General features: G+C 37.6%; 1 protein-coding gene across 14 annotated transcripts in view; it reads left to right on the plus strand.

Annotated features, from left to right (window-relative positions):
• The window catches only part of raskol (Ras GTPase-activating protein raskol), a 58519-nt gene that overhangs the window by 8967 nt on the left and 35009 nt on the right, over nucleotides 1–14543 (plus strand). For 3 of the 14 annotated variants that reach the window (XM_018015571.2, XM_089473829.1, XM_018015572.2), the window contains 3 exons: nucleotides 8705–8817; nucleotides 9662–9694; nucleotides 9886–10072. In XM_018015571.2, coding sequence (XP_017871060.1) covers nucleotides 8705–8817; nucleotides 9662–9694; nucleotides 9886–10072 — 333 coding nt within the window. Of the gene's footprint in view, nucleotides 1–8704; nucleotides 8818–9661; nucleotides 9695–9885; nucleotides 10073–12585; nucleotides 12745–12793; nucleotides 12867–14543 lie in introns of those variants that run through there. The other 11 variants (XM_018015569.2, XM_018015575.2, XM_089473828.1 and 8 more) reach the window with 8 other exon arrangements.

Here is a 14543-nt window from a genome sequence, read left to right on the forward strand (position 1 = left end):
AAGACAAAAGAAAACAAAAATAAATAATTAATTCTTTCACTTTTTGTGATGAATTATGGTAAACCCTATCTGTGGATGCTTACGAATTAAATACAATTTAAATCATTGTTTGAGTCTTATTTAGCCACTTAATTATAATAATAATTATCAATCGGTGTATAGACAACATTTTGATGAGCTGCTTTTTCAAATCATGTAAAAGACTATTGATTTGATTCATCTAAATTTAGATGTTGACATCTTTAATGTCAATGCTATATGAGATACATATGAGATGTTAAGAAGGTATATAAGGTATACGTATTTGCAGATCAGACTTCTAATAGCTGAGTTTCAAGAATTGATTTGATGTGGTTTCTGCTCTCATATATTGTAGAAAGATATTACCTATTATCTATATATTTGATAATACCTATTATCTATATATTATCAAATATATAGATAATAGGTAATATAAATATCATTGACAAATCTATGCCATCTTTCTTATATCGTAGATATGAATATCGTAATCTATCTGTATAGTATAATATATATTATATCTTTCCTATTTTGTATATATCTATTAATCATCTTTTTAATATCGTAAATAAAAAATTCCATCTTATATAGATCTTGTCTACTGTCATATTCAATTATATACTTAATATAAAGAAATAACTATCGATGGCCTTTCCTGTATCGATAATAATATATAATAGATAATTCTATTCTGTATATAACATCTTTGATCTTTCAGTTATCGTAAATAGCTCTATTCTACCTCCCGTACAAGTCTCTATTCTATTGTTTTTGCTTTTGTATATATTTCAAGTCTCAGTTTTCTCAGTCTTAATTAATTGCCCAATTGGCATAAATTTGTGTGCTAATGCCATGTGCGTTATATTTGCCAGCGAAACTTTTAAGTATCTCCCACAGATAGGCAATGCAAATATGTACAGACAGACAGACATCTATACGAAAACGAAAAAAAAAAGAAGAAAAATGGTAATAATAATAATAATTCGCGTGTCTTCTAAGAAATATATTACACAAGCGCGTTGCGTATACGCCCTGAAAAGCAGATTGAGAAGAAGCTGAAACATAAAAACCCCGTTATTGTTATATATATATATATGTGTGCGTGTGTGTGTGCATTTCTTTAGTCTGATGAATTTTGCAATCGTTAAGATACAAACGAGCCATAATCAGCAACGTTGTTCATAGAGACTGCCAGACTAACTAAATACCCTCTAATATGGAGATATTTGCATGCATATATGATAATATAATATGAATATGAATTAAAGTAAATGAAACTGAATGTTCTATTCGGACTTTTACATGCGTCAATATACGCTGTAATAAACCGGAGAATAGTATATATATACACATATACATACATAAATTATGTCGTTTTCCTTAAGCAATTGCTAAAAGAAGAATTCAAGTGACTCAACTAGAATAATACAATTACCGATAGTTATATTTAGACAGCTGCTTAAGTTATCGATGTCATTAGGTGACTCAACAGAGTAGTATAGCATTCCCGATAATTATATTTACGCAGCTGCTTGTGTTATCGATAACATGCTGTTGTTGAAATATTCAATGCGTTTTGCTTTATAATGATGAATCGTCTGTTGGCTCAAGTTGTGATGGCATTGACGAGTGAGTCCTCTCACGAAGACCGCCAGTCGATTAGCTGCTGAGCTTTTGAGCTCTTCGAAAACAACAAGAGATCTATCGACAAATCCACACTCAATGGCAAGGATATAGCTACGTCATATAGCCAGAAAGAATGCAATATTACAAATATATTTTGGTTTTATTCCAAGTTATATTCGTATTGTTCCTATCAGCAGATTTCAGATTATACTAGAAGGTATTTAATGGGTAAATTTGTTGTAGAAAATGGATAATAATCGATATCTTTATCGATTGGGAATGTGTCCCACATAAAGTTACAAGCGAAATGTAGGGCTAAAACAGATAGTAACAAGTTGACCTCTTTTCGATCATGCTTGCCGCACATCTACAGGGTATTCTGAAAGAGCAAAATCTATAAATGAATTGACAAATAAAATGCGGGCCGATTCAGTTTGCGAGCTTTCAGCTGATTACATGATGTGAAATTCAAGTTATGCTATAATTCTGCATTGTTCGGCGTGGCGAGGGGCGTGTCAGCTGTGCGAGAGAGTTAGAGATAGAGCTGGGAGAGAGAGAGAGAGAGAGCGAGCGAGCGAACGACAGCGACAGCTTTTGTTTGTGTTTGTTGTTCGACTTTATTTTTTGCTTCTCTATTTTCACATTACGTTTCGCATAGTTCCCATAAACCTAATTAAAAAGATGTTGTTGTTGTTGCTGTTGTTGTTGTTGTTGCATTTACGCAACTATTTGTGTTAGATTGCATGTTTATGTGTCTGCTCTAAACAGGGGCGGGGAGTGGGGAGTGGGGACGGTGCTCGTGATCAGGCATACACATGTTTGTACTTATGCGTTGCTACGCATACACAAATCCCCCAAAAAAAAGAAAAACAAATAAGAGGAGAAAGAAGAATGCGTTTGCCTAGAAACTTTAGCTGCAGCCGTTGGGCTGCCTGCATCCAGCACCCTGCACCCTGCACCCTGCACTCTACACCTACTTCCCATGCACAGCCCAGGCCCACCCGCCCCTCCCCGTTCAGCTGCTGCTCTTGTTCATCTGTCAGTTTTTCAGTTTCACCCACACACAGAGATCAGAGAGACACAAAGTGGATGGGGGAGTAGGGCTACTGCTGCTGCTTTCTATGTGAAACAGCTGCTGCTGCCTATGCGGAAGTAGCTGATGCCGCATCTTAGCTTCCATTGTTGTCGCCCTACGTACTATTATTGTTATTCCATGGCTGTTGTTGTTGTTGTTGTTGGGGCTAATGTTGGCGTTGCTCATGTTGGCGCCTGCCACCTCCACCACAAGAAATGAAAAGTAAAACCGATTCGTGATGCCCTAACACAAAGCAAAAGGCGTGTCAAATTGACATCATTCAATAATAAATACATGCTCTATATAGTAAAAAGACATAGACAAAGTACTGCTATATATTATTATGTAACATTTTATTAAATATGTATATATAAATAATATGCGTAAATGGAAATAGCTCTATGCATTCGATTTTTCCGATTTTTCAAGTCAATCTAAGTTATATACGTATGTGGATTTAAATAACTACTTTATTTCGGTATTTGGTTTATTTTTCAAGAACACCAGCATTCATGAAGAGCTAAGAATATTTTTAGAGCAATATTATTTGATACATAACATTATATCCAACTCAAGAAATGCAATACTTTGGTTCAATTTGAAATAGCCTCAGTCATATTTGTCGATACCATCAAACATGTTCTATGTATAATACTATAAGCATTGTAGTCTATATTAGCTGATAGTATGTTGTGCATGCAATTGTCTGTTTAGTGTAATTTAAAGAGTATGAAGTTATTGATAATAGAGTGCTTGAGAATATATTGATTGAATTACACTTTAAAAAAACAACTTTAGATAACTTTTAATAGCTGATGAATAATTAAACATTTCTTTATTTAATATGAACTATAACAGCCAATTGCTGGTACGCTCAACTTGTCCGTTCGTTTGCTTACTGAATACTAACATAAGTTTATCGACTTAACCGATAATTGATCTCGATGCGGCTCTTCATTCGCCGATAATAATGAAAGTTACAAATTATGCTAAAAAATGACAAATATGCTAAAAAATGATAAATGTGCAAAAAAATGACAAATGGTTCCTCAACAATAGCTGTGACTACTTAAACGACTTTTAATGGACTGCGTATAAGACTTGCCTCTACCAAGGTTCCTCTCAAACTCCGCTTCTGAGATTAATGTTGCCAGCCTGTTAAGATTGTGTGGCCAGGTTGCCATACCGCACCGAAGAAGCGGTTCATTCAGTTAATATAATATGTATATAAAATATATAAATATAATATATATAATAGCATATAAAAATTAAAAATAAATAAATAAAAATATGTATATGAGATAAATTATAAAAATAAAATTGACGAGCTTTAGGCATTATATAAATACATATTTATACATGTATATTTATATATGAATATATTAGAGCTATCACAACAGTTTTTTGACATGAAAAGTTAATTTTAAGATATCTTATGATGTGTATAATTGATATGAGTACAGTTGATGGCTAACGATGGATTAAATTGTGAATATAATTTATCAAAATCAGATATATCTATATGTATAATATGATGTATACATAATATACATATTCCGATTCAACTGTCTGGTTTCATTTGGCTTGAGTGCAGCTATTTGCATGAACAGAACTGTATGATTAATACTAATCATATAGCTGATAGCTGAGCTGGCTCTCTATCTTCTTCAATACCTTGCCATGCCTGGTCGCCGTATGAGAGAGAGAGTATGCCGTGTTCGGCTATGGGCAACGCTAGCCCAATTTTCGTAATTGCTGTCATTGGTTTCGTTTTTGGTTTCGGCGGCGACAAGGCAAATGGAAGCAGCTAAGCCCCAAAAGCAGGCGAAACGAGACGCGGAACAGAGCGCGTCGATCGTCACTATAACTGAGCAGTCGGACACATTTCGTGCCACCCCTCCCCGTCCCGCACTCTTGAATGCAGTCAACTGCAAGACATGCCACACCCTCCCACACACACACACACACACAGTTAAACACATAGACGCATTAATGACGCATCGCATAAATTATTTTAAATTACTTTTAATTGGCGAAGTTTTTGTTTTGTTTTTAATTTCTTTTGGGCTCATTTATTAATTTTATTTTTCTGTAACTTTTGTGTATTTTTTCTTTTCGTAGAACTCCTTAATTTTTTTCAAGTGTATGCGGTAAACGGGTTAAGATTTGTCTTTGAAGTTCCATTTGACTAGAATTTATATCATTTTTGGCTTGATACATTTAATTGTGTAATGCCCATTCGCTAAGTAAAACGAGTATATTAGTTCTGGCAGTCAATTCATCTGTTCTTGAAATTTTAATAATTAAAAAATAATTTATTACATTAAGTTATTTGCAGATAGAATTATATTTATGACTAAGCTTTAATTGAATAAACTTGATTCAACTTGATTTATAAATCAAAAAATTAAATCACAAAATAAATCAGATATTCAATTGAGCTATACATTTGAATATATATTGCTGATTAATCAGAGTAATAAATCTGACCTAGCTAAAGCACCGAGTCTTTCAGCTTAATATCTTAAAGATGTTAGATGCATTGCTGATTTGTATATAATTATATATAGATGCAAGTTAATATATCAGGTAGAATCAATTCTCGTTTATAGATACTATTGTAAGCTTACATGAAATTCGATAGAAGAATTTTTGTTAATGCTAAAAGCAAACCGAAGCGAATTATAAAAACAAAAACAAAGCAAAAAATATTTTCAAGAAGAGTTCTATAAATAATATCGGAGTAAAACATGTATACGCTCATAGTAAGTCAATGCCAGAAAGTAAATAAACGAGTTGCATAAGAAATGCAAATGCAACACGAAGCGACCGCCGATTGTGGAGCCATGAGTCAGGCTGAATAGCTATGACTATGCTGCTACCCTGTAATGCCAAATGAGACTTTATGAAAAGAAAACATCCACAATAAATCAAATTCACAGGGTTATATGTAAAGGAATGACAATAAAGTGGCTTATGTCTCATATTAGACTAAATACAAATATCTATTGTATAATATTTTGTCTCAGTTTTCTAATCTCTCTCTATCTACCACTAAATATATATAATATACTCTCTATTGTCTTTTACACACAATTATCTCTCTCTTTTTTGTCTTACTCGATTCACCTCTCACGGTCTCTCTTTATATCTCTATATCACTCCCACTGCCTCAGATGAAGCATAGAGCGTACACTCCTTATCTCTTTTACCTCTCTCTGCCCCTCTTCTTTCTTTTTCTTTCTCTCAATGTCTCCCTCCTCTTTGTTTCTCTCTTTACCTCTCTTTCTCTCTCTCTCTCTGTTCGTCCCTCTTCCTAATACTTATGAGCTCAACTGAATAAAAGGCCTAGCTCTCTCTTATTTCTATCGAAAACATTTAACCCAGTGCTCTAATTTCTGCTCTCTATTTGTATCTCCGTCTTCTCTTTTTCTCTCTTTCTCTCTCTCTCTCTCTATCTCTCTCTCTCTATCTCTCTCTCTCTCTCTCTCTCTCTCTCTCTCTCTCTCTCTCTCTCTCTCTCTCTCTCTCAATCAAAAGCACTCTATCCATTTCTTACAAATATCTAAAAGTATTCTAGTGTCTATCTCTTTCTTCCCATCACTTACTCACGTCCCCTCTCTCTCTCTCTCTCTCTCTCTCTTTCTTTCGCTTATCTGCATCTCCACAACACTTCACACTTCACATAAAAATTCTTGTTGCTTTTGGCACGATCATAAATTCTTGAAATTCGCACGCAGCGTATGCGATTAGCCGTTTGGCCAGTGTTGCGCAATGCCAATATCGATAATTGATCGATAAGCGTGATGACGTCACTGACAGCTGTTCTGGCAGGTGTGCAGATGCAGTTGGGCAGGTGGGCCATTGCAATGCCACGCCTCGCTGCCTTGCAGCGCCCTTGGCAGAGCCAGTGCAAAGCTCTCTCTCCCTCTCTCTCTCTCGCTGTCTGTCTCTCTAACTAGCTCGCTCACTCGCTCGCTCAGCTGGCTTTGGCTCAAGTGCATTGAACCCAAAAGCGAGAAATTCTTATGCAAAATAAAAAAAAAAATTAAACACGAGCAACGAACGTTTCAAAATTAACGCAAAGTTGCTGAGCAACGCTGCCATCGCCGTCGTCGCTGCTGACGTTGACGTCGACGTCCAGCTCACAATTACAAACAATATTTATGTTAAATGGGCAGACGGGTGCCGCCGCCGCAGCTGAAATGTGGCTGTAGTATGTAAAAATAATAGAGCAATAAGAGCGTAGATATTCCACACTCCCCCTCCGCCTCTGCCTCTGCCCTTGCCGTTGTCTCCTTCACAATTTCTTCTGCTTACGCCTCTGCCTACTTGTATTAGGTACTTGCCCCACGCTCTGCCTCAAGTTTGGGTTCAATTTTGTTTTGTTTTGCTTCGTTTTTTGTTTCTGATGATCTAGCTAAGGGTATTTCTTAAGGTGTGTTGCCTTATAGATGTTGCATGTACATGTATATATATGGAGACATGTATGGTTCGTTATAAATTTGGCTTATAGATATATAGAGTGCGACCATAGCATCTGCGTCTAAGCGCAGCGTATAGACAGTGGAGCAAAAACTTTGAAACATTTGTTGTTTGTGTTTCTTTTATATACAGCTGTGTTCATGAAAATTGTAGAACAACATTAAATGTAAGACGACCAAATTTAGTAAGCCAATAAACAGAAAATTTTGTGGGAAAATCGTATCAAATTGTTTAAGATTCATAAATTTTCGTTACTTTCATAGAATCTAGACTTCAAAAAAACATAATGTGGTTCATGTGTATATTTTTTTGATGTAATACTTGATTGAAAATTAAAAAAAAAATGTATTGTATATGTATATAGATATATAGTTACCACTTCAACCTGCCTAAGCAGTACCTTAAGCAAAGTACTCAAATTTCGAAACCTTTGTTAGTGTATTTAAAGTGCGATAGGCTTTCGTAAAGAGCACCAATTCATACGCCTCGTCTTAGCAGCCTCCCCCGCTCACCTGTCGCTTACGTTTAGCTCGCAACTTCAACGAATTATAAGAGTTTTTTTTATTTTATTATTATTATTATTATTATTATTATTTTTGTTGTTGTTGGTGTTGCTGCTGCTGCAGCGCTTCACATTGTTATCGCATACGTTGACGCCGACGTCGAAGCCGCCGTCAAGAACGTTGAAGAACCGAAGTGAAACGAACTTTGAGAATTTCGCGGGGCCACGCAACGCATCCAGCGCAGGCAGAGCGACTGAGATAGAGATAGAGACGATGGAATTGAATTATTGAATAAGATGCGGGCATGGCAAATGCTTCAGCGCAAGGAGAGTGTGCGCGAGGAGGTGAGAGTGGGATAAGCAGTTACTTAGTTCAAGTTGGTTGCCAGCCCATTGTAACGTTCTTCTTCGTTTCTTCTTCTTACTCTTCTTCTGCTTATGTTTCTAATGCATACAATTTTCCACACAGCAACGGGCAAACGGCATTTGACGCGGCTGCAGTTGCATTTATTTCTGCTATTTATGCAGTCCCGCTGACTTATTAGCAACACGCATGCGTGCAGCAGTTACAGTCTATGAATGTGTGTGCTGAGCAAAGGGGGAGGGGGTAGTAGTTGGTTGATTCGGTGTGCTTTTGGCATTTTTTAGTGCTTTTTCGGGCGCTTTTTCAAATGCTGCGCGCGCACTCTGATTGGATGGGAATATTCGGCGCCGCCTGAAAGCATGCAACGATTTTTCAGTTTGTCGTGCCTTGTCAGCGGTGGTCGCTAGATGGCGCCACTGTATGCGAGTAGTGTGTAACTAAATTGTGTATTATAAATATTATTGTTTTATAATTAACATTTCTTTTAAGAAGTGGATGATTTTGAATTTTCGAAATTGATATGATATCTTTTATACTAATGTTTTTAAGATATTCATCTTTTATATGCTATTAGCTTTGTTGTTGTTGTTTTTCATATATATTTACTTTTATTCGCATGCCTTTCTTATAGAAACGGAGGGCGAGCTGACACGCATGATCAAACCGCTTCCATGGGGACCACTCTACTGTGTGCTGCAGCAGGACGATCAAACATTTACTGCCTACTGCAGCGAGGAGATTTCGGTAAGTAACGAGTAACACAATGTAACGAGTAACGATGGAATTCGGTGACTAACAACGACTAACGAGTTATGAAAGTGACTAACTTTACAATTGCAAGGAATATAAAAGTAGTTGAGTATCAGCTGAGAACTCATCTGTTGAGTATTAAGTAACGCCTAAAAACTAGGTACGAGTAGCGAGTAACTATTAGCTAGAAGTAATGAGTAGAACATTAGCTAACAATTAGAGACTATATATCATTAAAATGAAGAAAAAAAGAACAGATAGCGGATTACTCAGTAGATATACTAGGTTAGGTTATTGCCGATTAGCTGCGACTACTAAAAGTTTAAGCCTCTACAAATAACAAGTCTGAAATAACGAGTAACGGTAGTAATAAGAAGCAGTAGCTGTAAATTGAATGCAAGCAGGAGATGAGCAACGAGTAACCAGTGTATGCAGCGAGTATGTGTAATATAGCAGCTCATATTATGACTAATGATTATTATATAAAACAACATCGAATAATAAGTTACTAATAGGCATTCAGATACTAATCTTATGCGTAGCATGATAAAAGTAACGAATAGCGAGTATTAGCCAAAAGCAAAGCAAATTAAAAGGAGCGACTAACTCGCTGAGTATTATAAAGCAATTAACAGTTTCAGCGCTTGGCTAGTGAAATGTTGTTGATCTATTATTATATAATCGTAATTTAAGCTTCTAATATATTTACATTTTCATTTGCAATTTAAACCTTCTATAACACTCATCTCTATATGTGTTCTATGCATTTGTTGTTGTCTTTTTCCCCTCACACTCTTGCACCCACTAATATGGATCATATAACGCTACTAACTTGTAGATATTTCCGGCTACGCCCAAAAAGGAGCTGGAGGTGCGTAATGCTTGATAAATCAAAAAATAAAATAAAATAAAATAAAAACTAAATAAAAAAGATTATAAAATAATAATAATAAATACTTCTTTTAAGCTAGAATATAACTTTTTTTATGAACTTACATATATTAACTGCTCTTGTTACTTTCTTTGTCTCTGCCGCTCCCTGTCGTTTCCCCCTTTGTCTAGCTGGGCGATGTCTGCTATGAGGATATACCGCGCGTGCGCTTGGATCGTGCACGTCGCCCCGTCAAAGCCCTGTGGCGCGGTCCGCCCACACTGGCGGAGGAGAACGAGGATTCCGACAGCTGTCTCAGCACCGGCATGACCGGCCTCAACGATATAGTGCTGAATACAACGCTCTACAATGATCTAGGTGAGTGCCAGCAGTACTAAATTTGTACAGACCCGACTGTCAAATACTCGTTAGCTGTAAATGAGATCCACAGTGATTTACCTGCCAAATTGTTTCTCCAAGTCTGCAATATATTATTTTTAATGAGTCGCCTAACCCCAAGGCAGATTCTAGATAGATAGAAGAGATGACTTGTCATGAATATAAAATATACATTTCAAATTCCAATGCTCTAGCAAAATATGTGCATAAAATACCCCGATCATCCCCGCCCCAGCGTAGCACCTCATGGGCGACGATACACCTGAGTAAATACGCAAAATTTGGGCAGTTTGCGCAAACCCAATATGCTCCATGCACTGCGTGCACGAGTGTGGGGAAAGGGGTGAATTGGGCTGGGGTCGGGGTGGGGTTGGGGGTGCTTATAAAGTGTTAAGTGTGGCCAGTCGGGCTGACCTTTTCCATTAGTCGCAGCTCTAAATTGTATTGACCGACGACTGCAGTCGTTGTTGTTGTTGTTGCCGATCATATCAAAAGCGCCTGTCTGCCTCTCCCCTTCACTCTCGCCCGCCCTCTCTGCCTCTCTCCCTCTCTCTCTCTCTCTCTCTGTGTCTGTGCTGTCTGTCAGGAAATTTGTTTGTATCGTCGTCACGCATGCCAGCACATTGGGCACAATGGCAGACGGGCAAGGAGGGTGGGTGTGAGTGAATGAGAGAGAGCGAGAGAGAGGCAGAGAATGAGAGAGGGACAGCGCCATGCGACACCCGACAAACAACAACAATGGCGAATTCGTTAATGACAATATACGCGCGATTGGGCAGCAGTCCAGTTCGTGCAGGCGACAAAAGTGTCGCGAACGAATTTCAAGGAAAGCAATACAAATAGGAAATGTTCGCGTTACATTAAGCACATGCCAACCTCTGTGTAAGATCTAAAAATAGTTTCGATACATGGAATGTTTGGCATGTGAAACACTTGCATCTTTGCATTTGTAATGGAGAGGGAAACGCTGCTCGACTAGAAGATGCTCTGGCATAAGTCAAACAGTTCCAGGGCATATACATACACATATGTATGTGTACAGTGCATGTAAAGTGCCAAAAGCCCCGTAAAGCCGCAAATTGATGGATCGTAAAAAGTAGAAAAGAACCATTAAAACAACTCTAATTACACTACTCGATTTCTAGGTTTAAATGGCTGGGGATTTGCCTAGTTGAATGTTAACCTCAAAATGTATATTTATCGTAATCGTAATTGTTATCGTTATCGCTGTTATTTGGCAATCCGCTGTTGCCAATGCCGCTTACAATGTTTTCCTTGTTAAGCTTCGCATACAAACTCATTTATTTACTCAATTATTAGTGGCTTTGCCTGTTGTGCGTGTTGTTGCTGCTGCTGTCGCTGTAGTTGTTGCTGTTGTTGCTGCTTTTTATTTATGTTTTATGTTGTTAATGGCTGCGTATCAAGGCTGCCGCTTGGCCAATTCAAAGCTAAATAGCCGCTGAAGCGGAGACTGCGCAGGCGTCGCTGCTCGACACCAAAACTAAAATGCAATTAAAATAGAAGAAGCAAAAAAAAAGAAGAAAAACTGCAGCGATTAGCTCAACTGCTGTTTCTTCTTCTTCTACTTCGCTTACTTCGACTGCTGCTTCCTCTTCTACTTCTAACTGCAAATGTAAACAAAGCGCTGCAATGGCCAGCGGCAGCAGCAGCAACAACAACAACAAAGACTGTGAGCACTTGCAACGCTTCGTGCGTTGCGCCGTTCGCAGCTTCGTTTCGGCTGCCAAACTGTTCCAAGAACACAGAACGTCAGTGAGAGGGAGAGAGGGAGAGAGCGAGCGAACGAACGAAAGAGCGATAGACAGCGCCTCAGCCAAAGACTGTCTCATTTCCGTTGCGTTTCATTTCATTGGCTTGCACCGCACAGTGGAGCAATTATGATGCTAGCGCTGCTGAAATGTCAATTCATGTTTGCATACTTAAATTTTACGTTATATACGTTTAATTAATATTTAGATACACGCAACTATATTTATTTCCTATATTTTATTCCCTTTGTTTATGTGGGGCACATTATTTTTAAATTAATTTACGATATACAAAAATCTTGTGTTTCACATTTACATTTACATTTAAACACGCAGGACACATTATCCTTTTCTAGTTAAATTTGATGATTTATACGATTAAAATTGATTTGTTGGAAGTTAATATAAGTACGGAAAGAAAAACGTATATAAGAATACCACAAATATATAGATACTTATAATTATTATGTTTATGTATTGTATATATATATACTGATTTATTAGACGGTAGAGTAAATATAAAATTAAAACTAACTAAAAACTAAGCACTGATTACTGCTGCTTCGGCTTGATAGATTTATATATATTGCGTACATTAGCTTAGCATAAAAACTTTTCCACACACGACTGCCACACGACGTGCAGTTTGTTGACAGTTTTCGACAGCCGAGGCCCACTGTGTCGTCTGGCCAGCTTTGACGCTGCTGTTGGTTGTTGCTGCGTTTCGGTTCGGTTCGATTCGTTTCAGTCCACTTTAAGCTTCCGGCGCAGGCGGTTGAGTTCGGTGCTCGGTTCGTCAGCTCTCGCTTCGGTGCGTTCTTACGGCACGGCACTTGCTGTTTAGTTTAGTGTTGTTGTTTTTTTTTTTTTTTTTAATTTCTAGTATGAATATTTGTTGTTTTTTTTTTCATATTTGTTATTTGAATTTTAGTCGTTGCGCTCGATTCACAGCTGAGTGGCGGCTGGGCTGTGCCTATGTCTATGTGTTTGTGCTTTATTTTATTGTTAGTATTTTTTGTTTCGGTGTCTTTCCGTTGGCATCCAGCAAAGACGCCCTCAACATTTTTGAATGTTTTTAAACGAATTTCCATAATGAAAAATGTTTGTGTACATGTTTTTTTGTTGTGAGTGAATGAAAACTCTTTGCTGTGCGAAAAGGCAAAAAACAAGAAGCAGAAGAAAAATCACAGAATGTTGTAGTCCATTGGAAAATATTTTGTAAAACTATGCGCGCGGCGGCGCGTTGCGAATGCGAAATGAAATGTTCTAAAAATAAAATGCAAACAACAAACAAACAAAACTACAAAAGCAACAAAAAGCAAATAAACTTGCGACTCGCAACGCGCACAGGCCCCAAAAACTGAGGCGAAAAAAAAAAAAACAAAATTAAAATAAACCAACAAAAAAACACGCGAAAACTGGGCAATTCACACACACACACACACACACACACACATACACATTCGCATAGATCATCATCTTCAACCTCAACTGGGCTATAAATTTAGCAAAGGCAAACGGAACAAAATATTTTTCTACAAAGGAAAATTCGAAAACGTATCAAAAAAGATATATTAAAACCGCCCACAAACGCACGCGGCGCGTTTTGTGCGCGTTTAAAACCGCGTCGACTGCGTGCAACAGAAGAAGAAGCCGAAGCAAAATTAAAAGAAAATGTAAAACTGAATTAGGGAAATGAGCGCTTGACACCATTCCTGAAGGCGTAACGCGGCATGGGAATTGAGGCGTGGCAGCGCCTAAGCGCCCAAAAACTTGGCCAACACACACCGGAAAGTCGAGCGTGTGTTGTGGTTGTTGTTGTTAGTTAACCGTTTATGGCAATAAGCGCATCCGGATTAGCTTTTGTGACACTATGCCAAAGGTAGCAAAGGTGGAGGGGGGAGGGGGGTATTTATATGGAAATCAGAATAGCAACTGTAATGGCAAACTATGTCAGCCACATTTGGCCAAGTTAGCAGCCAAAAAAAAATACAAACAAACAAAACCGCTTAAAGAAAGTGAGGTAGAAAAAAAAATAAGAGAAAAAGAGAAAGAGAGGGAGAGGGAAAGAGCTTAAAAACGCAAATGCCGCCAATTGACACCAATTAATTAATTTGATGCACATGACCCACATTTTATTTATAACAACAAAAAGAGCGAGAATCTAAATATATATACAAATATATATGTATGTCTAAAACTGCATAAATACGCATTTTATGCATTCGCTTCATGCTGTTGTTGTTGTTGTTGTTGTCGCTGAGGCTGCGCATTGCGAACTTTCTATTTTGAAAATAAAACTAAAAATAATTGAAAATACGTGTGTATTTTAAATGCATTAATCAAATGCACTAGTGCAGCAGCTCAAGCCATACCCCCTCCCCCTGGCTTTACCACAGCGCACCTCAGCTCACCTGTCCACCTCTCTCTCTCTCACACGCACACAGAGTGCCTAACCCGCATGAGAGCGCTTAGCGCTTCGCAGACAACAATAAAATGATGAAAAAATTGCAACCGCAGCATAATAACAGTAAAAAGTGAAGCTTTTGCTTTAGGCAAGATTGTTTAATACACTATCTCTAATTAGAATCTTTTAAATTTAGTTGTAATTGCATTTCCTATAGAGTATTCTGCGAGTCCTATATCTCGAGCCTATTTTGGAATACTACTTCTAGCTTTTG

Source organism: Drosophila arizonae, chromosome X, assembly GCF_054131065.1.
Source record: "Drosophila arizonae isolate 15081-1271.41 chromosome X, UAZ_ARI_1.0, whole genome shotgun sequence".
Classification (NCBI taxonomy): domain Eukaryota; kingdom Metazoa; phylum Arthropoda; class Insecta; order Diptera; family Drosophilidae; genus Drosophila; species Drosophila arizonae.